The 24,367-nt window shown below is 45.2% G+C and overlaps 1 protein-coding gene across 15 annotated transcripts in view; it reads right to left on the bottom strand.

Annotated features, from left to right (window-relative positions):
• Positions 1–24,367, bottom strand: part of LOC144501380 (uncharacterized) — a 338,685-nt gene that overhangs the window by 40,949 nt on the left and 273,369 nt on the right. For all 15 annotated transcript variants that reach the window (XM_078225050.1, XM_078225051.1, XM_078225052.1 and 12 more), the window contains 5 exons: positions 23,895–23,930; positions 22,419–22,502; positions 17,397–17,432; positions 13,287–13,370; positions 2,515–2,556 (listed from right to left, as the gene is read on the bottom strand). In XM_078225050.1, coding sequence (XP_078081176.1) covers positions 2,515–2,556; positions 13,287–13,370; positions 17,397–17,432; positions 22,419–22,502; positions 23,895–23,930 — 282 coding nt within the window. The remainder of the gene's footprint in view (positions 1–2,514; positions 2,557–13,286; positions 13,371–17,396; positions 17,433–22,418; positions 22,503–23,894; positions 23,931–24,367) is intronic.

Below are 24,367 nucleotides of genomic sequence, written 5' to 3'. Positions count from 1 at the left end.
TCATGTACTCTTTTACTAAGTCTGTCAATTCCTGGAAGGTTTTTGTGTCTGGTGCCTTCAGAAAAGTTAAATTGCGCATAACAGCCAAAGCTGCCAGCCCAGGCAGTCAGCAGAATGGCCCGTTGCTTTTCCTTTGGGATTACATCATGAGCTCGAAAGAAATACTTCGTCTGCTGTACATATTGGGCCCAATCTTCCATGGCAGGGTCAAAAGAATCCAATTTCCCGAATAGAGGCATGTTTGCCAGGCAATGGCTTATCCTCAATGTGTAGCGGTTGATAGTAAGCAAGTTCCTTCGGGTCGTCCCTTTTTCCTCATCGCCACTGTAATAAGTCCTTGGAGGCAGATATCCCTTCCCCAAAACCCCTTTATTTACAAGCCTGAAAACAGCATACAGAGTGTTTTCAGTTAGCAGTCTGCACTAGGAGTCCCAGAGGACCTGACACTCCCGTTTAAGTACAGAGCAAGAGGTTCCCTGATTGGCCCCTCAATTTGGCCCTTAATCAGGAGCTCATATTCTAACAGGCCCACCTCAATTGCCTGATTAAAGTTGTGACAGCCCACATCCTGTGAAATAATGAAAAGCATCTATGGTTTAATGGTTCTATGATGTGGAGATGCCGGCGTTGGACTGGGGTAAACACAGTGAGAGTTTTAACAACACCAGGTTAAAATCCAACAGGTTTATTTGGTAGCAAATGCCATTAGCTTTCGGAGCGCTGCTCCTTCGTCAGATGGAATGGATATCTGCTCATAAACAAGGCATACAGAGACACAAACTCAAGTTACAGAATACTGATTAGAATGCAAATCTTTACAGCTAATCAAGTCTTTAAGATACAGACAATGTGAGTGGAGAGAGCATTAGGCACAGGTTAAAGAAATGGGTATTGTCTCCAGACAGGACAGCCAGTGAGATTCTGCAGGTCCAGGCAAGCTGTGAGGGTTACCGATAGCGTGACATGAACCCAAGATCCCGGTTCAGGCCGTCCTCATGTGTGCGGAACTTGGCTATCAGTTTCTGCTCAGCGACTCTGCGCTGTTGTGTGTCGTGAAGGCCGCCTTGGAGAACGCTTACCCGAAGATCAGAGGCCGAATGCCCGTGACCGCTGAAGTGCTCCCCAACAGGAAGCTGAGGAGGATCACAACAGATACCTCCAGACGCTGAAAGATGCCCTCATAAGAACAGGATATGGCGCTCGACTCATCGATCGACAGTTCCGACGCGCCACAGCGAAAAACCGCACCGACCTCCTCAGAAGACAAGCACAGGACACAGTAGACAGAGTACCCTTCGTCGTCCAGTACTTCACCGGAGCGGAGAAGCTACTGCATCTCCTCCGGAGCCTTCAACATGTCATTGATGAAGACGAACATCTCGCCAAGGCCATCCCCACACCCCCACTTCTTGCCTTCAAACAACCGCACAACCTCAAACAGACCATTGTCCGCAGCAAACTACCCAGCCTTCAGGAGAACAGTGACCACAACACCACACAACCCTGCCAGAGCAACCTCTACAAGACGTGCCGGATCATCGACACAGATGCCATCATCTCACGTGAGAACACCATCTACCAGGTACACAGTACCTACTCTTGCAACTCGGCCAACGTTGTCTACCTGATATGCTGCAGGAAAGGATGTCCCGAGGCATGGTACATTGGGGAAACCATGCAGACGCTACGACAACGGATGAATGAACACCGCTCGACAATCACCAAGCAAGACTGTTCTCTTCCTGTTGGGGAGCACTTCAGCAGTCACGGGCATTCGGCCTCTGATCTTCGGGTAAGTGTTCTCCAAGGCGGCCTTCACGACACACGACAGCGCAGAGTCGCTGAGCAGAAACTGATAGCCAAGTTCCGCACACGAGGACGGCCTGAACCGGGATCTTGGGTTCATGTCACGCTATCGGTAACCCTCACAGCTTGCCTGGACCTGAAGAATCTCGAGCAGGGCAAAACAGATGTTTGATCCCATCCCATTTGGCAGGTTAGATTAAAATTATCCTACCCCCCCCACATATTATATATAGTGGTCAAACCCAAAAAGTTCGAAGCTCATGCCATAACTTTCCTTTTAGCATCTCCTTGCTGTCAAAGCAGAATTTTCATATGTACCTGTGATTCTAAGGTTTATTTTCAGCATTTATGTTTCCTTCAAGTTGTAGTTGTATTTAATTTCTATTTGAAAGTTTACTGCAGGCTGTGAGAATGTCTATCATCTCTTCAATCAATTCTATTCATGATGCATGCAATCCATGCTAAAAGAGCAGAGCCTTCCTCAAATTACATTCGCTCAACAGGAAGCTGCTCAAGTTGTTCAGCAAGTTAAATGCTGCTCCGACATCTTTTTAAGAATGAACAAGACCCACAATATAGCCTGGCATCCTCAAACCATATACTAATAGTGATGAGTCAAATGGCTTGATGGACATATTGCAATCACCGTAATTGCTTTATCAGATGATCCTGCAACACCTCAGGTCAACAGAAAGTGTTTAATTTTACCTAGTTTGGCTGCTTTAGCTCCAAAGCCCGGCTGCACTCCACCTGTTCAAAAAAGACAGAGTTTAGAAGCAAGTCATTTTAAGGAATAAGAGTTGAATTTCTTTGCAGAAATAGGGCAGTAGCACCCACAAACACTGAAGGTTCTGTTGAACATTTGCATGCCTTAATAGGAGGCCCAGGTTCATGTAAATTTACTACTACTTAAAGCCTACGAGCACTACTTAAAGTCTGTCTGCATCTCCTACATCTGCATGAGGTGCATTTTAGTAACAGGAGGGTCTAGAAATTGTGAACGGTGTTAAAAAGTAGGAGGAGCCTTGAAAAATAGTGCAGAAGGCCTTAATGTATGTTCCAAGAAATTTCCAGTGCAATGCTAGAGGTCTTGGTGTAGGAAGTGCACAGGAGGGGAGATATTCTCTTCCCTCAGGGGCCTGGAATCCTTCCAGGCAGATATTAAGAAGGCAGTAGGAGCAGGTAGTCATTGCAATCAATGGCAGAATCTAATCCTGAGGATCTGGATTCAGTGGCCCAAGAAGTTGAATGACCCCACATGAGTGGTCAAGGCCTGTGAATGTTCATCCTCAACACTGGTGCCCCACAAGGCTGTGTTCTCAGCTCCCTACTATACTCCTTATACACCAATGACTGTGTGGCCAAATTCCCCTACAATTCAATTTTCAAGTTTGCTGACAACACCACCGTAGTGGGACAGATCTCAAACAACGATGAGACAGAGTACAAGAATGAAATAGCGAATCTTGTAAACTGGTGCAGCAATAATAATCTCTCCCTCAATGTCAACAAAATGAAGGAGATTGTCATCGACTTCGGGAAATGTAAAGGAGAACATGCCCCTGTCTACATCAACGGAGCCGAAGTAGAAAGGGTTGAGAGCCTCAGGTTTTTAGGTGTCCAGATCACCAACAACCTGTCCTGGTTCCCCCCATGCCGACACTATAGTTCAGAAAACCCACCAACGCCTCTACTTTCTCAGAAGACTAAGGAAATTTCGCATGTCAGCTACGACTCTCACCAACATTTACAGATGCACCATAGAAAGCATTCTTTCTGGTTGTATCACAACTTGGTATGGCTCCTGCTCTGCCCAAGACTGCAAGGAATGGCAAAAGGTTGTGAATGTAGCCCAATCCATCACACAAACTAGCCTCCCATCCATTGACTCTGTCTACACTTCCTACTGCCTCAGCAAATCAGCCAGCATAATTAAGGACCCCACGCACCCCGGACATTCTCTCTTCCACCTTCTTCTTCCGGGAACAAGACACAAAAGTCTGAGGTCACGTACCAACCGACTCAAGAACAGCTTCTTCACTGCTGCTGTCAGACTTTTGAATGGACTTATCTTGCATTAAGTTGATCTTTCCCTACACCCTAGCTATGACTGTAACACTACATTCTGCACTCTCTCATTTCCTTCTCTACGAAAGGCATGCTTTGTCTGTATAGCGTGCAAGAAACAATACTTTTCACTGTATGTTAATATATGTGACAATTATAAGTCAAAGTCAAAAAATCTACCAACTGCACCATTGACCTCATGCACTTTCATTCATTACATTACCTTCATTTCCCTCCCAATAACCTCTATCAACCACCATTCACGGCTTACATTCACAAGTTCACCTCACTGTTACACATTTAGCACCACTGAAAGCTGTAAACACAGTCACATCTCACTGTTTGCACACACTGTGGAGATGCCGGCGTTAGACTGGGGTAAACACAGTAAGAAGCTCATTGTTCCACTGGAGCAAGCTGAGAGGGAGTGATTGGAGGCAGGAGTGCTGGTGAGAGATTGATTGAATTATTTATTAATTTAATTAGTCAGTTAGTGTGTGTTTTATTTTGGCCTTTACTTTTGTGAGAGTATTTTTCTTAAGTTTAAAGTGAAAACCGGAAGTGGGCTGCTAAGGAGTCTGGGAAGGGTTTTTTAAGCGCACGAAGTAAAAAAGGTAGGCTGCAGTATACAGCGGGCAGCGTCGGGAGCGGGCAGCGGAGTGCGTGGGAAGCAGAGTATGAGCTATAAGGCTTTGGCTCACAGGGCTTAGGCAGAAAGGGCGAGCAGAGGTGAGTTTAATTCATTTTTGCTGTTTCTACCTGGTACTGGCAAGGTATCTAGAGGGGATGGGTGTGCAGGCAGTGCTATGTTCCTCTTGCACTATGTTTGAGGTGAGGGACGACGACAGTGTCCCTGCTGATTACATCTGTGGGAAGTGCACCCATCTGCAGCTCCTCCAAAACCGTGTTAGGGAACTGGAGCTGGAGTTGGATGAACTTCGGATCATTAGGGACGCAGAGGTGGCCATAGACAGAAGCTTTAGGAATACAGTTACTCCGAGGAATGAAAACAGATGGGTGACAGTGAGAGGGGCTGGGAGGAAGCAGTCCATGCAGGGATCCCCTGTGGTCGTTCACCTTAGCAACAAGTATTCCGTTTGGATACGGTTGAGGGGGACGACATACCAGTGGTGAGCCGCAGTGAGAGGATCTCCAGCACTGTGTCCGTCTCTGTGGCTCGAGAGGGTAAGGGGCAGAGCGGGAGGGCAATAGTTATTGGGGACTCGTTAGTTAGAGGGATAGATAGGAGGTTCTGTGGCAGCAAAAGAGACTCACGGATGGTATGTTGCCTACTGGATGCCAAGGTCCGTGAAGTCTCAGACCGTGTTTTCCGGATTCTGAAGGGGGAGGGGAAACAGTCACAAGTCGTGGTACACATTGGTACCAACGACATAGGTAAGAGGAGGGACGGGGATTTAAAGCAGGAATTTCTGGAGCTGGGCTGGAAGCTGAGAGCCAAGACAAAACATGTGGTCATCTCTGGTACGTTGCCGGTGCCACGTGATAGCGAGTTGAGGAACAGAGAGAGAGTGCAGTTAAACATGTGGTTGCAGGGATGGTGTAGGAGGGAGGGTTTCAGATACGTGGATAATTGGAACACATTCTGGGGAAGGTGGGACCTGTACAAACAGGACGGGGTGCACCTGAACCAGAGGGGCACCAATATCCTGGGAGGGAAATTTGATACGGCTCTTCAGGAGGGTTTAAACTAATTTGTCAGGGGAGTGGGAAAAGGAGTTGTAGTCCAGAAGTCAGTGAGGGTGGTGAGGTATTGGGGAAGGTATCAGGGTCAAGGGTGGGTACCAGTAGACAGGAAGGTGGGTTGAAGTGTGTCTACTTCAATGCAAGGAGCATCCGGAACAAGGTAGATGAACTTGGGGCGTGGATTGGTACTTGGGACTACGATGTTGTGGCCATTACGGAGACGTGGGTAGAACAAGGACAGGAATGGTTGTTGGACGTTCCGGAGTATAGATGTTTCAGTACGTGTAGGGAAGCTGGTATAAGAGGTGGAGGAGTAGCATTGTTAATCAACGATAGTTTAACGGCTGCGGAAAGGCACTTTGAGGGGGATCTGCACACTGAGGTAATATGGGCTGAGGTTAGAAATAGGAAAGGAGCGGTCACGTTGTTAGGAGTTTACTATAGGCCCCCAAATAGTAATAGAGATGTGGAGGACGAAATTGCTAAGCAGATTATGGATATGTGTGGGGGTCACAGGGTAGTTGTCATGGGGGACTTTAACTTTCCAAATATTGATTGGAACCTTTGTAGGTCAAATAGTTCGGATGGGGCAGTTTTTGTGCAGTGTGTGCAGGACGGTTTCCTGACACAATATGTGGATAGGCCGACAAGAGGTGAGGCCACATTGGATTTGGTACTGGGAAATGAACCGGGCCAAGTGTTAGATTTGGTTGTGGGAGAGCACTTTGGAGATAGTGACCACAATTCGGTGTCATTTGTTATTGCAATGGAGAGGGATAGGGCCGTACGGCAGGGCAAGGTTCACAATTGGGGGAGAGGTAATTATGATGCGATTAGTCAAGAATTAGGGGGCATAAGTTGGGAACAGAAACTGTCAGGGAAAGGAACTAATGAAAAGTGGAACTTTTTCAAGGAACAAATACTGGGTGTCCTTGATAGGTATGTCCCTGTCAGGCAGGGAGGAAATGGCCGAGTGAGGGAACCATGGTTCACGAAAGAGGTGGAATGTCTTGTGAAAAGGAAGAGGGAAGCTTATGTAGGGATGAGGAAACAAGGTTCAGATAGCTCGATTGAGGGTTACAAGTTAGCAAGGAATGAGCTGAAAAAGGGGCTTAGGAGAGTTAGGAGGGGACATGAGAAGTCCTTGGCAGGTCGGATCAAGGAAAACCCCAAGGCTTTTTACTCTTATGTGAGGAATAAAAGAATGACCAGGGTGAGGTTAGGGCCGGTCAAGGACAGTAGTGGGAACTTGTGTATGGAGTCAGTAGAGATAGGCGAGGTGATGAATGAATACTTTTCTTCAGTGTTCACCACGGAGAGGGGCCATGTTTTTGAGGAAGAGAAGGTGTTACAGGCTAATGGGCTGGAGGAAATAGATGTTCGGAGGGAGGATGTCCTGGCAGTTTTGAATAAACTAAAGGTCGATAAGTCCCCTGGGCCTGATGAAATATATCCTAGGATTCTTTGGGAGGCAAGGGATGAGATTGCAGAGCCTTTGGCTTTGATCTTTGGGTCCTCGCTGTCCCAGGGATAGTGCCAGAGGACTGGAGAATGGTGAATGTTGTTCCTCTGTTTAAGAAAGGGAATAGAAATGACCCTGGTAATTATAGACCGGTTAGTCTTACTTTGGTGGTTGGTAAATTGATGGAAAAGGTCCTTAGGGATGGGATTTACGACCATTTAGAAAGATGCGGATTAATCCGGGATAGTCAGCACGGATTCGTGAAGGTCAAGTCGTGCCTCACAAATTTGATAGAATTTTTTGAGGAAGTAACTAAGTGTGTTATGAAGGTAGGGCAGTTGATGTCATATACATGGATTTTAGTAAGGCGTTTGATAAGGTCCCCCATGGTCGGCTTATGATGAAAGTGAGGAGGTGTGGGATAGAGGGAAAGTTGGCCGATTGGATAGGTAACTGGCTGTCTGATCGAAGACAGAGGGTGCTGGTGGATGGAAAGTTTTCGGATTGGAGGCAGGTTGCTAGCGGAGTGCCACAGGGATCAGTGCTTGGTCCTCTGCTCTTTGTGATTTTTATTAATGACTTAGAGGAGGGGGCTGAAGGGTGGATCAGTAAATTTGCTGATGACACCAAGATTGGTGGAGTAGTGGATGAGGTGGAGGGCTGTTGTAGGCTGCAAAGAGACATATAGGATGCAAAGCTGGGCTGAAAAATGGCAAATGGAGTTTAACCCTGATAAATGTGAGGTGATTCATTTTGGTAGGACTAATTTAAATGTGGATTACAGGGTCAAAGGTAGGGTTCTGAAGACTGTGGAGGAACAGAGAGATCTTGGGGTTCATATCCACAGATCTCTAAAGGTTGCCACTCAAGTGGATAGAGCTGTGAAGAAGGCCTATAGTGTGTTAGGTTTTATTAACAGGGGGTTGGAGTTTAAGAGCCGTGGGGTTATGCTGCAACTGTACAGGACCTTGGTGAGACCACATTTGGAATATTGTGTGCAGTTCTGGTCACCTCACTATAAGAAGGATGTGGAAGCGCTGGAAAGAGTGCAGAGGAGATTTACCAGGATGCTGCCTGGTTTGGAGGGTAGGTCTTATGAGGAAAGCTTGAGGGAGCTAGGGCTGTTCTCTCTGGAGCGGAGGAGGCTGAGGGGAGACTTAATAGAGGTTTATAAAATGATGAAGGGGATAGATAGAGTGAACGTTCAAAGTCTATTTCCTCGGGTGGATGGAGCTATTACAAGGGGCATAACTATAGGGTTCGTGGTGGGAGATATAGGAAGGATATCAGAGGTAAGTTCTTTACGCAGAGAGTGGTTGGGGTGTGGAATGGACTGCCTGCAGTGATAGTGGAGTCAGACACTTTAGAAACATTTAAGCGGTTATTGGATAGGCACATGGAGCACACCAGGATGATAGGGAGTGGGATAGCTTGATCTTGGTTTCAGATAAAGCTCGGCACAACATCGTGGGCCGAAGGGCCTGTTCTATGCTGTACTGTTCTATGTTCTTTGTTCTAACAACACCAGGTTAAAGTCCAACAGGTTTATTTGGTAGCAAAAGCCACAAGCTTTCGGAGCCTTAAGCCCCTTCTTCAGGTGAGTGGGAATTCTGTTCACAAACAGGGCATATAAAGACACAAACTCAATTTACAGAATAATGGTTGGTTGTGAATACTTACAGCTAATCAAGTCTTTAAGATACAAACAATGTGAGTGGAGAGAGCATTAAGAAAGGTTAAAGAGATGAGTATTGTCTCCAGGCAGGACAGCCAGTGAGACTCTGCAGGTCCAGGAAAGCTGTGGGGATTACAGATAGTGTGACATGAACCCAATATCCCGGTTCAGGCCGTCCTCATGTGTGCGGAACTTGGCTATCAGTTTCTGCTCAGCGACTCTGCGCCATCGTGTGTTGTGAAGGCGGCCTTGGAGAACGCTTACCCGAATATCAGAGGCCGAATGCCCGTGACCGCTGAAGTGCCCCCCAACAGGAAGAGAACAGTCTTGCCTGGTGATTGTCGAGCGGTGTTCATTCATCCGTTGTCGCAGCATCTGCATGGTTTCCCCAATGTACCATGCCTCGGGACATCCTTTCCTGCAGCGTATCAGGTAGACAACATTGGCCGATGGACGAATCCTCAGAAGACAAACACGGGACACGGTGGACAGAGTACCCTTCGTCGTCCAGTACTTCCCCGGAGCGGAGAGGCTACGGCATCTCCTCCGGAGCCTTCAACATGTCATTGATGAAGACGAACATCTCGCCAAGGCCATCCCTACACCCCCACTTCTTGCCTTCAAACAACCGCACAACCTCAAACAGACCATTGTCCGTAGCAAACTACCAAACCTTCAGGAGAACAGTGACCACGACACCACACAACCCTGCCACAGCAACCTCTGCAAGACGTGCGGATCATCGACACAGATGCCATTATCTCACGTGAGAACACCATCCACCAGGTACACGGTACATATTCTTGCAACTCGGCCAACGTTGTCTACCTGATACACTGCAGGAAAGGATGTCTCAAGGCATGGTACATTGGAGAAACCATGCAGACGCTGCAACAACGGATGAATGAACACCGCTTGACAATCACCAGGCAAGACTGTTCTCTTCCTGTTGGGGAGCCCTTGGGGGCCATGGGGTGAATGGGTGGGGTCGAATGCATGGGACATGGGGAGTGTCAGGGGAGGGAGGGGGGCAGTGAGGACGTGTAGGGGGGGTTATTTGTTTTATTCATTTTTTGTATCTTGGACAGAGTGCCAGGTAACTGAGCCAGGCCTCCTGTCTCGCCGTCTCTGTATCTAGGAGCCTGCCACCGCTCCCATCAGAGGACAAGCTATTCAGCTTCACATGAAAGCTGTACAAACTCTGGTCTTCTAGGTTGTGGATCTTTTGTACTTCTAATAGAGAAGCCTGCTTTTTTGACATAATTCAGTGAATGGTGTGGGTTTGGTGATGATGAAAAACTTTACTGATTTGCTTTTAAATGGATAAATAAATTGTCTTATGTTTGCAAGAAATAAGAGCTGAAAGGGACTGAAAGGGGTAATGGTGGTACCTTGCAATCTTGGAATTATCCTGGGTCTATGCAAAGCAAATGCTGGTGATTTTTCTGCTTTCTGTTTGCATGTTTCTGCTCCTGATTAAAAACCGTTATTAGTTTTTACCTTTAATGCGATAATCTGACAGGAAGGCATTTTCTGCCTTTAAGCGTGCATTAGAAAGTATGGTCAGCAATATTTGCAACCTCTAGCGTGAAATATTGAAATAAAAGAGTAATTGTTAGTCCTGTGGCATCTATTCATGTTACAGATCAGATTATTAGTTTTCATGTGTACAAAATGCAGATCTACTTATGGTATTCTAAACCTTATGGTTTAGAATACGAGTGAAGATTATGGGAGATGGGAGGAAGTCTGGATCTAAAGCATATTATTAAATACAAGTGCCTTACATTATCACCAACGATGTCATGCTCTCTAAATGTCAAGTTATTTTAATTTATTTTAAAAATGGAAATGAAAAACTGGTAGGAAAATGAAAGTGACCATGAAATTGTTGATTTGTCTTATAAACCCAAAAGGTTGACTGATGTTTTTTAGAGAAAGAAAGCAGCTGGTCTGTTTTATATGTGACTCCAATTCCACACCAATGTCCTTCTGAAATGGCGAAGCACCTATTGCACCGTGGCATTTGAACTCACTTGTATGAGCCATTTAAGAAGGGATTAAATGATTTGAATAGAAACAATGTGCTGGAGCTTGGGGGAAAGGCAGGATAATGACACTAAGTCATAATGTTCATTTGGAAAGCCAGTGAGACATGATGGGCCAAATGGACTCCTTCTGTGTCGTAACAATATTGGGATACTATGATAACACAAGGATCTTCATATATAGGATGAGCTGTGGCTGTGGAAGCATTTGAAAACAAGAATGGGGATCTCAAAATTGCTTTCCTGAGCACAATAAGTTATTGGACATGATCCTGAATAGGATCAAAGTAAAAAAACCTTATAAGTGCAATTTATTATTGTTGTTGCAAATTCAAATAACCTGAAGTTTATGAAGGTGTAATTGAGGAGAGTATGTCAGAAATTGACCTTCAAGGCCATTGAGACATCAATGAAGGTTGCAGAAACGTTAGAGATGAAGTAACAGGCAAATGTTTTGAAGATTATACATAAAGACTGTCCTGGATTAGGGATGAAAGAAATTACAAGATGGTGCCAAACAGGGTAAATTTGTATAGGCAACCAGGGAAATAAGAGGGCCTAGGTTTCCTGGCCCCATGAGAGATGGGCTGGAAATCAATCGCATTCATAACATGGGTCATTTATGCTTGCTGGAAGCAACATAGATTCATATGCAGGGACCCATTTACTGCAAACAAAATGAAAGTCTCAAAGACTATTTCCTCGGGTGGATGGAGCTATTACAAGGGGGCATAACTATAGGGTTCGTGGTGGGAGATACAGGACGGATATCAGAGGTAGGTTCTTTACGCAGAGAGTGGTTGGGGTGTGGAATGGACTGCCTGCAGTGATAGTGGAGTCAGACACTTTAGAAACATTTAAGCGGTTATTGGATAGGCACATGGAGCACACCAGGATGATAGGGAGTGGGATAGCTTGATCTTGGTTTCAGATAAAGCTCGGCACAACATCGTGGGCCGAAGGGCCTGTTCTGTGCTGTACTGTTCTATGTTCTATGTTCTAATATATTTAAGCCTTGCACCTTTTCTGAAATTACTCAGAAGCATGGGGGTCTGTTGCTATCTCCATGGCAATGCCTCAGTCAATCAGAGTTGACTACCAACCAATGAGCAACCCTTTGATAGTTTGAAATTTGAAATTCTTGCGTTAGTCCTGATATATGCAAGATGAAAAACTTTGACAAGATATCTCTCTTTTCAGCAATATTAGTTTTACGTTAATGGGGAATCTGAAAACACTAAATTCTCCTGGGGATCTTCTTCAGCCTGTGTATCCCATATCAAAATTCCAGTAAATCATTACGAGAAGTTCTGCATTTCCACAGCTTGCACAGGAACATATGAATTTGGAGTAGGCCACTCAGCCCTTTGAGCCTGCACCACCATTCAATAAGATCATGGCTGATCTGAGTATAACCTCACGCCTACCCCTGATAACCCTTGACTCCCTTGTTTAGAAATAATCTATCTACCTTTGCCTTGAAAATATTCAAAGGCACTGCTTCCACTGCGTTTTGAGGAAGGGAGTTCCAAAGACTCACAACCCTCTGAGAGAAAAAGATTCTCCTCATTTATCTTAAATGGGTGACCCCTTATTTTTGAACTGTGACACCCCCCTCCAGTTCAACATTCTCCTACAAGAGGAAACATCCTCTCCACATCCAGCCTGTCAACACCCCTCAGGATCTTATATATTTCAATCAAGTCACCTTGTACTCTTCTAAATTCCAGCAGATATAAGCTTAGCCTGTCCAACCTTTCCTCATAAGACAACCTGCCCATTCCTGGTATTAGTTTAGTAAATCTTCTCTGAACTGCTTAAAAATCATATATATTCTTCCTTAAATAAGGAGGACAATACTGTACAGTGTACTTCTGACCTTTAAGTTACTCTTGGGTGCAGGAAAAATCCAAAGTCTTAGTCAATTGATTGATAGTAAACAGGCTATAAACAACAACAAATGGGGATGGGTTGCAGTGAGTCAAATCAACAGATTGTCTTCATTTAAGGAAGTCCATTTGTTTTTTAATGCACTTATGCAGAGATATTTAAGCGGCTATAATTCTGAGGCCTGCCATATCTAAAATTGATGTGGAGATGCCGGCGTTGGACTGGGGTAAACACAGTAAGAAGTCTAACAACACCAGGTTAAAGTCCAACAGGTTTATTTGGTAGCAAAAGCCACTAGCTTTCGCTAGCACTTTAACCTGGTGTTGTTAGACTTCTTACTATATCTAAAATTACCAGTTTTCCTGGTTCCTTTGCTCATGCCCTTGACAAGCAATGATTTTCCCATCATTCACTTAAATGGACAGGATTAATATTTTTTTAACTGACATGAACTGCAATCCGTCCTTCGCTTACAGCAACCTTCACGAATGCAACTATCTGCAGTTATTTTTCTTCTGCTTTTGGTATTAATTTCTGCAGTGCACTGTGATACCACCATTCACACAGAATTGGGATGAGGCAAAGATACAAAGAGTATAATGGAGGAAATGTCTTTCAGAAGACAGTTCATTACCTACTCCGATGCCAGGCTGTAGACCCCCGCCAATGCCAGGCTGCAGACCCCCGCCAATGCCAGGCTGCAGACCCCTGCCAACACCTACATTGTGATTACAAAAATGTAATTATTAAAAGTTGTTCTAATTTAGGATTTTTTGGTCAATAATGGCTGACAGTGAAGTAATTTGAAGCAGAACCATGCTGTTTCCTAATTCCAGACATTTATATCAACACTCAAGTCAAACTGTTATTCCCCTTAATTATTATTTTTCTATGTAGTAAATAAAAACTTCCATGAAAGATGGAGGAAGTGAATTATTGGAGATGCTTTCTTTTGGGTGGATATGAACATGACGCTAGTTTTCCTGTTTATATTGGGATAAAAGATCTTATGACACTATCCAAAGAAGAATAAAGAGTTTACCTGGTATCCTTGCCAACATTAATTCTTGACCAGCACCACTAAAATGATTCTCCATTTACTGCATTTGTAAGACCTATTGATGTTGCCATTTGGCTGCTCCTGATGGCAGAATAGAAAGTGGGTACCACTTCTGGTCTCTTGCTTTGCTGGTTTTCATGTGATTACAAATAAAATTTAAACTGCTGACAGCATGGGAGATACATACAATTACATGGCCGGGAGGCTTTTCAGTGGTGAAATACACCATCAACTGATAATGCAATAGGGACACACAGGCCCGATTTTACCATTTTCATTCTAAGTGCCGAATCTGGGCGTAGTACAGATCCGACTTAGAAATCTGCTTTCAGGCGCCCCATATGCTCTCAGACATCTCCAGTCCCATTTGTGCTGTGGGCGGGGCCTAGCGTGGCCGGAACGATTGGAGCTCTGAACTGCGCATGCGCAGTTAAAAAAAATTTGAAAAAGCGTGCCCGTGTCAGATCGCTCGCGAGTCACAGAAAGCGGAGAAAGTGGCCCGGGAGCGACAAGTGGGAGCGAGGGTGTATCTCTGGTGGGGGGGGGTGGGCAGATGGATCTCTGGTGGGGGGGGGGGGGGGCAGATGGATCTCTGGTGGGGGGGGCAGATGGATCTCTGGTGGGGGGGGCGGATGGATCTCTGGTGGGGGGGGGGCGGACGGATCTCTGGTGGGGGGGGGGGGTCCGCTGCCACTCTGCGGACGATCAGTGGGGGGGAGGGGGCAGGGTGGCAATCGGTCTGGGTAGTGGGGGGGGTCCCCCTTATCCAACCCCCCCCACTACCCAGCCCGATCGCCACCCCTGCCCCCTCCCCCCCACCGATTGCCTGCAGGGTGGCAGCAGACCCCCTGCCCCCCCCACCAGAGATCCATCTTCCCCCCCCCCACCAGAGATCCATCTGCCCCCCCCTCCCAAGATACATCATACCCACCTCCCTCCCTCCCCCCCTCGCACCCCCCCCCCAAGACAACAATCTGGCCTCACTCCTCTCCCCCCCACAGACGATGATCTGGCCTCACTCCACCCCCGCCCCCCCCCCCCCCCCCCCAGACACTGATCTGGCCTCACTACCCCCCGCTGCCCCCCCCCCCCCCCCCCAGACGATGATCTGGCCTCACTCCCAACCCCCCCCCCCAGACGATGATCTGGTTCACTCCCCACCGCCCCCCCCAGACGACGATCTGGCCTCACTCCCCACCACCCCCCCATACAACGATCTGGCTCACTCCCCCCCCCCCACCCCCTCAGAGAATGGTCTGGCCTCACTCACCCTCCCCTCCAGAGGAACATCTGACCTGCCTCCTCCCCCCCCCACCACCAGACAACGATCGGCCCTCCCCCCCCACCACCAGACAACGGTCAGCCCTCCCCCCCACCACCAGACAACGATTGGCCCTCCCCCGCCAGAGATACATCTGACCCGCCTCCTCCTCCTCTCCCCCCCAACCAGACAACGATCTGACCTCAGTCCCCTCCTCCCCCCTCCAACCAGAGAATGATCTGACCCACCTCCCCCCCACCAATGATCTGAGCCAGAGAGCCGTTGGAAGCACTGAACGCGCTCTTCAGAAGCTGGAGCACCCGACTCAGACTTTTATTCAGCAGGTCCCTAAAAGCGCGGTTCTGGATTAGTAAACGCGGTGGTAAAGGGGAAAATGCTGATAGAGTTGGGCGGGCAGTTCATTAATTCAATTTAAATGCATGCAAATGCATTTAAATCGTCGTTGCACCCGATTTGGGCGAGGAACGGATCCCTGCCATTTGCGGGTCTCAGTAAAGTGGCGATCTGCACGGATGCGGGTGCAGATCGCGATAAAGGCCTCACACCCGGCTTTACCACGATTCTGCGCCCGAAAACAGGCGCAAATTGTTGGTAAACTCGGGCCCACAGTCGATAAAAGAACCTCCTTGACAAACATGGAGGCTCTTCATCATGGCCACAACTTTCTTGCTTGGGGAGAGATACAAAAGTGTCCAGAGGGGCAATTTTTTCACAGAGGGTGGTGAGTGTCTGGAACAAGCTGCCAGAGGTAGATGCAGAGGCGGGTACAATTTTGTCTTTTAAAAAGCATTTAGATAGTTACATGGGTACGATGGGTATAGAGGGATATAGGCCAAATGCGGGCAATTGGGATTAGCTTAGGGGTTTTAAAAAAAAAGGGCGGCATGGACAAGTTGGGCCTAAGGGCCTGTTTCCATGCTGTAAATCTCTATGACTCTAACTCCATTGTCATTGACATAACATTGAGAGCACAAAAGTGACATGGCTGTTTTTCAAACTTTAATTACACTTGTAAATATTTCACATTGCATTGATTTCACTTTATTCATGTGTGCAGCATTGCTTTTTGTTGAGACTAGCTTAGTCAGAGAACTAAATGTACTGGCACACCTCATAGTTTGCATGCATTGATGGTTACAGGGGTGTTAAGGAGAGTTTCTTTATTGTGGAAGAAATAATGTGGGTTTTTTTGTTCACTCTTTATTTAATGTTCATGTTAGTGTTCAGTGAGGCATGGCTGAACTTGCAGGCTCAGCTGGCCGTTCTTCTAAAGCATTATGAAGGACATTGTCCGAGATCATCTCAACAAGGATAATTGAAAAGTGAACACAAAGCCCTGTAAGGACTCTGCTAGCCGACACTCTTGTGGATAGTACTTTAGGCCCCCCATTTTCTTACCTTGACTGACTGTTCCCACCATCCCACCACACCATATCCAGGATGCCAAGTCCTTCCTTCTTTATTCTTCCATGCCCCCATCCCATTCCAATATCCTCTCTCACCACCGCCTCACTCTTGCCAGTCCTGATCCTCCATGCACGTTGCCATTCTGCTGCTCCCTTCCCTTGTGCCAGTGTTCAAAAAAGGAAACCACAGACTTCAAATACAATTGCACAAAGCTGACTGTTGCATGTCACCTTTAAATGAATGTGAATCGGGCACCACAAGATTCTCATGCACTGTTGACTTTACCATGAAGGTAAGACATTATTATGAATAGTTTTAATATAATGAGCATTCATGGCAAGCAAATGTATTACAAGTAGGGAAGTCCCACAGGACAGTGTAATGCCTGACCTGTCACAAACACTTCGCTGAATTAATCTCTAAGTTTAAATCCACTGTTGGGAGACCAAAATTTGAGCTCCCCTATTTAATTCACGCCACCCGTCACGTTTCCTGCTCTTGCAAGCCCCATAAAATTCACGCATGGTCACCAGCATAACAACTTCATAAAATTGTAGAACTTTAGGATGTTCTAGGTGCTATATTAATAAATTTTAAATAATGATTAAAAGATAAAGAAAGCATTAATGATAAGAGACTGAATACAAGATGTTTTGTTCTACTTTAGTTTTTGGGTAGATACAATAATTTATAAATTCGATACTCAAGACAATTTTGGAAAGAAGTGAGAAGATATGATAAAGGTTCAAACCTCATTAATAAATATTCAAGATGTTTTTGCCTCATGTTACTGGACCATCCAGCTGATGTGATGTTTCAAGAGCTAGCAAAGTAAATGCCTCTAAGTGGAAATGCTTCTCATGTGTAGTCATTATATATAGCAGGAAAATATTTTTCTCTTTAACATGGGGATGGTTTTAATTTATCCTCAAATATATGATAATAAATTGATGGTTTTATAGATTGATGAATACTTCAGAATTAGGAATATTTACCTCCATATTTAGCAGCTTTATATGCAGCAGCTGCACCTGTAATAGAGAATCAACAGGTAATGATACAGCCAAGACTGTGTACAGGTATAACAAGAAGTATTCTGAAGATTAACAACAATGCAGCATTCCTGAGATGCAAGTTTTTTTCTGAAGTTTTCATCATGAATAAAAAATACTCAAATCCAGCTAATGTTGGACTCTGAATTCCACTGGATGAATATCTAGATACAGTAAGATTTGTGGCTAAGAATTTTTCAGGAGGTTTTAACTACCTCCAATACTTGTGAACTTTTAAAATAGCTCAGAATATGTGGCTTTGCCTCAGGGTACAAAGATATTTTATTGGTATAAGCAGAGGTCCATACCTTTTACATGTGATGCTTGGTTTGGGTGTTCCATTGAATGGATTAACAATTGGGGTTGTTCTTGGGACTTGTATGCTTTGCCAACCTGCAAGAATTGCTTCACACTTACGTCCATCCTGGAGTAGCTCCTCAATTCTGCATTTGCTGACAAAGTGGTCAATGAATTCTGTAGGCTTTTGTTGAAATGACATGAACTCCAGTCAACGAATGAGGAAGTTTAACCTGATTCTGAAGTGTGTTTTTAGAGATCCTTTAGCTTTTCTGCTGTTAATCCTGATGTTTTTAGCCTGTGCAGACCTAGGCAAATCTTAATGGCTCCCTTGTCTGGTTTTGACAGTCCTGAATCAGGAAACTGTGGCCTGAATGTTTCGGATTGCAGAGTCTTGAATGAGCATTAGGTGGCTGCAGGCAGGTCTTCAACCCTTCATCTGGGAGAAAGTCCTGCCTTAGATAGCTGCCAGCCAATCTGATTGTAGGGAGTGTGAAATTCTGGCCCATAGCTCCGTAAATAGCTTAAACATTTTGAATAGCTGCATCCCAATTTAAACTGGGGAATTTTGTGGATATGTTGACAATATACCTTAACCTTCCTTCTCCTGAAGTACCTAGAATGAGGGTCACTGTATTTAAAGCTTTTTTAAGGCTTTGTCTGTACTAACCTTCTCTATTTTTATGAGGCTTTTATTTTCATTTTGTTTGACTCTCCCTCGTTTGCTATTGATCTGGCTCACACCTGGGTCATTCGCCTTTCCCAACTGAGCTAGCCCAGCGCTGGTCCACCTGATGAGCTGTCCCACTCAATGAACTGACAGGCTATGTGCTGCAATTCACCATGTGGGATCCATCTCCTTACCAGCTTTTTACTTGAGCATTATCCTGGCTTGTGTTTTCAAAGCTTTTCTGTGCAGTCACCATGCTGCAATTTCAACATCCAACACTTCTGCTTCATAGTGGCCCAACTAAAACACTGAGGGTTGTCTGAAAGCAAGTTGCATGATCTAAGGCTATTCACTGTATCGTACCTATACTTAATCTTGCTGTCACCTTGTTTGATTACAGCTCAACATTCTGTCATGTTTTTACAATGATATAAAGGTGCCAGTCACTCATAAAGGATTGGGTAAACATGCTGTGGGCCCACTTAGAAAGCATGAAGACATCAGTACTGGGCTGAGTATGCTGTGTTCTGTTCACAGGATAAAGTTAAACTTAGTTAAACACATCACACTTGCTGATGGCATGCTGCTATCCCTTAAAAGCATATCACAATATTGAAAGAACATCAACCAGGCAAGGAACAGCTTTAAGGAAGAGCTATGTAATTGTAATAACATTAAATTAACACAGTGTGTGGGGATGTATCCTCTTCACTTGTTAAATAATTCCATAATTGGAATTTCATGCTTGGCTATTATCAATCTGCCGGCTTCAGATGCATCTGCCCATGACAGTATCGGTAAGAGTGACCACCGCACAATCCTTGTGGAGATGAAGTCCCACCTTCACATTGAGAATAACCTCCATTGCGTTGTGTGGCACTAACATCATGCTGAATGGGACAGATTTTGAACTGATCTAGCAACTCAAGACTGGGCATCCATGAGACACTGTGAGCCATCAACATAGCGGAACTGTACTCCAGCACAATCTGCAACCTCATGGTCCAGCATATCCCCTACTCAACCATTACTATCAAGCCAGGGGATCAACCCTGGTTTAATGGAGGATGCATGAGGGCATGCCAGGAGCAGCACCAGATATACCTAAAAATGAGGCGTCAACCTGGTGAAGCTACCAAACAGGACCACTTGCATGCCAAATGGCATGAACAGCAAGTGATGGACAGAGCTAAACGATCCCACAACCAACAGATCACATCCATGTTCTGCAATCCTGCCATATCCAGCCATGAATGGTGGTGGGAATTAAACAACTCATTGGAGGAGGAAGCACCACAAACATCCCCAGCCTCATCAGTGCAAAAGATAAGGCTGAAGCATTCGCAGCAATCTTCAGCCATCTTGGCCTCCTCTAGTGGTCCCCAGCATCTCAGATACCAGTCTCCAGCCAATTCGATTCACTCCACGTGATAGCAAGGAATGTTTGGAGGCACTGGATACTGCAAAGGCAATGGGCCCTGATAACATTCCGGCAATAGCACTGAACACTTGTGTTCCAGAACTTGCCGCTCCCCTAGCCAAGCTCTTCCAGTACAGTTACAATACTGGCATCTACCCAACAGTGTGGAAAATTGCTCAGTTATGTCCTGTACTCAAAAAGCAGGACAAATCCAACCCGACCAATTACCGCCAGTCTACTCTCGATCACCAGTAAGGTGATGGAAGGGGTCATCAACAATGCTATCAAGCCGCACCTGCTTAGCAACAACCTGCTCATTGATGTCCAGTTTGGGTTTCACCAGGTCACTCAACTCCTGACCTCATTACAGCCTTGGTTCAAACATGGATGAAAGAGCTGAATTCCAGAAGTGAGGTGAGATGAGAGTGACAGCCCTTAGCATCAAGGCCACATTCGACCGAGTGTGGCATCAAGGAGCCCTAGCAAAACTGAGGGCAAACTCTCTGCTGGTTGGAGTCACACCTGGTACATAGGAAGATGGTTGTGATTGTGGAGGGTCAGTCATCTCAACTCCAGGACATCTCTGCAGGAGTCCTTCAGGGTAGTGTCCTAGGTCCAATCATCTTCAGTTGCTTCATCAATGATCTTCCCTCCGTTATATGTCTCAAGTGGGGATGTTCTCCGATGATTGCACAATGTTCAGCACCATTCATGACTCCTCAGATACTGAAGCATTCCATGTTGAAATGCAACAAGGTCTGGACAATACCCAGATTTGGGCTAACAAATGGCAAGTAACATTTGGGCCATACAAATGCCAGGCAATGACCATCATCTATAAGAGACACTCTAACCACCGCCCCTTGACATTCAATGGTGTTACCATCACTGAATTCCCCGCTGTCAACATTCTCGGGTTTGCCATTGACCAGAAACTCAACTGGACTTACCACATAAACACAGTGGCTACAAGAGCAGGTCAGAGGCTAGGAATACTGCGGCGAGTAACTGACCTCTTGACTCCCCAAAGCCTATCCACCGTCAACAAGGCATAATGCAGTGATGGAATACTCCCTACTTGCCTGAATGGTGCAGCTGCAACAGCACTTAGGAAGCTTGACACCATCCTGGACAAAGCAGCCTGCTTAATTGGTACCACACCTACAAACATCCACTCCCTCCACCACCGACACTCAGCAGTGTGTACTATCTACAAGATGCACTGCAGTAATTCATCAAAGATCCTTAGACAGCATCTTCCAAACCCACAACCACTTAAATCTAGAAGGACAAGGGCAGCAGATACATGGGAACACCACCACCTACAAGTTCCCCTCCAAGCCACTCACCATCCTGACTTAGAAGTATATTGCTGTTCCTTCACAGTCGCTGGGTCAAAATCCTGGAATTCCCTCCCTAATGGCATTGTGGGTCAACCCACAGCACATGGACTACAGCAATTCAAGGCGGTGGCTCACCACTACCTTCTCAAGGGCAACCACGGATGGGCAATAAATGCTGGCCAGCCAGCGATGTCCATGTCCCACGAGTGAGTAAAAAATAAAAACAGGAGTTACGTGGGTGATTGGGCCAGAGCTTTGAATGGGAAACCCGGAGGTCTGGGTTTCCCCATAGGTATCCACAGCTTCAGGCTTCTCTGCCTGAAAGGTTCCATGATTGGCTTAACTCGTGTTTTATAAAGTTCCAGCATGGCGACCCTGTTCTTATATTCTATGCCTCGGCCAGTAATGGTAAGTATGCACTTTGCCTTCTTGACCACCTCATATAACTGTCCAGCTACCTTCAGGGTTCTTGCACTTCAAAGTCTATCTGTTCCTCTATAGATCTTAGTTCTAGGAAGTCCATGAAATGGGTATGCAGAGAGTTAAAGTCAGAATCCTGGGTTAAACTGAAATTAATGATCATTTAACATATTTGAATGGAAGACTTACCAGTCTTAAGGGGTTTCCTAAAAACAGAAGCATGTATTCAGCTCAAAGGATAAAATTCATGGTTCTTGTCGGCTTCTCAACTTGTTGACAATTAAAGTTGATTGAACCCATGACTGCATAGAAAACCACCAATCTTGACAGGTAAAAACTCCCCGTATAGTGTGGGTTTGACACTTTCCTTGGGTCCTGATAGATAAAGTGTTTGTCTCGCAGAAAACCTGACTCAATTGTTTTTTAATGCATTCTTGCAGTGTTACTTAAGCTGTGATAACATTCAGCTCCAAAATACCTGAAATTATCAGTCTTGTTTTCTCAATTATTTTGCTTGAGCCCTCCAAATCCTGTGATTTTCCACCTGATAATTTTAATAGGCACAGAGTGGAAAACCACAGCCATTGAGCACATTAATAGATGTTAACTTCGCAGACACTTAAACTATCTGTCAACCTTCCCTAAGTGCATCTTTCATGAAGGCAGCAATCTGCAGTTAATTTTCCTTCTGCTGTTAGTATTAATTTCACTTTGTGCTATTGCACCATTATTTATACAGAAATGGGATAAAGTAGATTTGTACACTTCACAAAGAGAACATGGCGGAAGGTATCTTTCAGAAAACAGTAAATTACCGATTCCAATGCCAGGCTGGACACCTACTCCAATGCCTGGCCGGACTCCCACTCCAACACCAGTCTGTGCGCCTAATCCAAGACCTACAATGAAATCACAAGAATAATGAGAAATAGTGGCCGTTATTTAATAGAGTTGACATGATGGAGTCTCGCCCACTGGCTGCAGAGGTGGCAAAAACACCACATTGCCTCTATAGGGAAGGTCCTCTGCATTAAACACCATTCAGGCACTTATTTGGACAGTGGCAGGCCTTTCTTGGAATCAAGAACACTGAAGGTTGAAGTCCTGCCTGCCAAAAGCTATCAGTTGTGGTTGCTGGAAGGACACACATTGCTGGATCCCAGACGACAAGTGAGTGATGGCAGGAGGGGGTTACAGGATGGGGGTCATGAGGGATCGGCAGCAAGGGCATGGGGGTGGCACTCAGTGACAACAGCCCCCCTCAAACACCCAACTTCCCAATACTATGCCCCTCAATCAGACACTGAGTGCCATCTCAAATACTGATTTAAGGATAAGGAAAGAGCATGAATAAAAGAGAGATATTACATGCTGTTTAATTTTTCTATTTTGGTAGGTTAGACTACTCATGACTAATTTTGAAAAGAAGTGAGAAGATATGATAAAGAATCAAACCTAATTAATGAATGCTCAAGATTTCTTTGCCTCATGTTGTTGGTTGTGTTGGACCATCTGATGAGATGCCTCAAGAATTAGCAAAGGTGACAGTGCTTCTCACGTATAGTCATCACATATAGAAGAATAATTCCTTTTCTTTAACATAGGAACGTAGGAAACAGGAGCAGGAGTAGGTCTTCAACCTCCTGAGTCTGCTCTGCTAGTTAACTTAATCATGGCTGATCTTCTGCCTCCGCACCATTTTCTTGTGTTGTCTCCATTTCTCTTGATACCTTTAATATCCAGAAATCTAAAGATCTCTGTCTTGTATGTAATGACTGAGCCTCCACCGTCTTCTGGGGTAGAAAATTCCAAAGATTTACTCTCTAAGAGAATACATTCCTCCTCATCTCAGTTCTAAATAGCCTACCTCTTATTCTAAGATTGTGTACCCTGGTTCTAGACCCTCCAGCCATGAAGAACATCCTTTTTGCATCTACCCTCTACTTCGTATGCTTCTATAAGATCACCTCTCATTCTTCTAAACTCTAGAGAATAAAGGTGACTGGTTACATAATGAATTGAAAGGCGGAACCTGTTGGAACACGATTCTGATGAAGAGGAAGACTTTTTCCTAAGAGAACCTACTACACCAAAATTTGGACCGAAGAATGACAAGTTAATCTCTTAATCTCTCTTTACAAGACAATACCACGTATCAGTCTAATGAACCTTTGTTGCACTCCCTCGATGGCAAGTAATTCCTGAAGATAATTATGGCTTTATTCTATCCTCAAAAGTAAAACAATTTGATAGTTATATGTAGTAAATATGTCAGAAGTAGGAATATTTACCTCTATATTTAGCAGCTTTAGATGCAGTAGCTCCACCTGTAACAATAGAGAATCAATAGGTAATGATATAGCCAAGACCAAGATACCCTGAAAAGAGTGAGATGATGCATTTTGGAAGGACTAACAAGGAAATACACAATGAACGCCACTAGGCAAGGAAGTACAGACAGCCAGAGGGATCTTGGGGTGCATGTCCAAAAATCCCTGAAGGCAACAGGACAGGTAGAGATGGTGGTTAAGAAGGCATATGGGATATTTGCCTTTATTAGCTGAGGCTCAGTATATAAGAACAGGGAGGTTATGATGAAACTGTTTAAAATCCTTGCTAGTCCACAGCCAGAATACTATGCAACACTGGTCGCCACACTATAGGAAGAATGTGATTGCACTAGAAAGGGTGCAGAGGGGTTCACCAGGATGTTGCCTAGGCTAAGGTGTTTCAGCTATGAAGAGGAGCAGGTTAGTCTGTGGTT

Source organism: Mustelus asterias, chromosome 12 (assembly GCF_964213995.1).
Source record: "Mustelus asterias chromosome 12, sMusAst1.hap1.1, whole genome shotgun sequence".
Taxonomy (NCBI): Eukaryota; Metazoa; Chordata; class Chondrichthyes; order Carcharhiniformes; family Triakidae; genus Mustelus; species Mustelus asterias.
The sequence above is the reverse complement of the archived record's forward strand: the minus strand, read 5'-3'. Positions and strand labels throughout refer to the sequence as shown.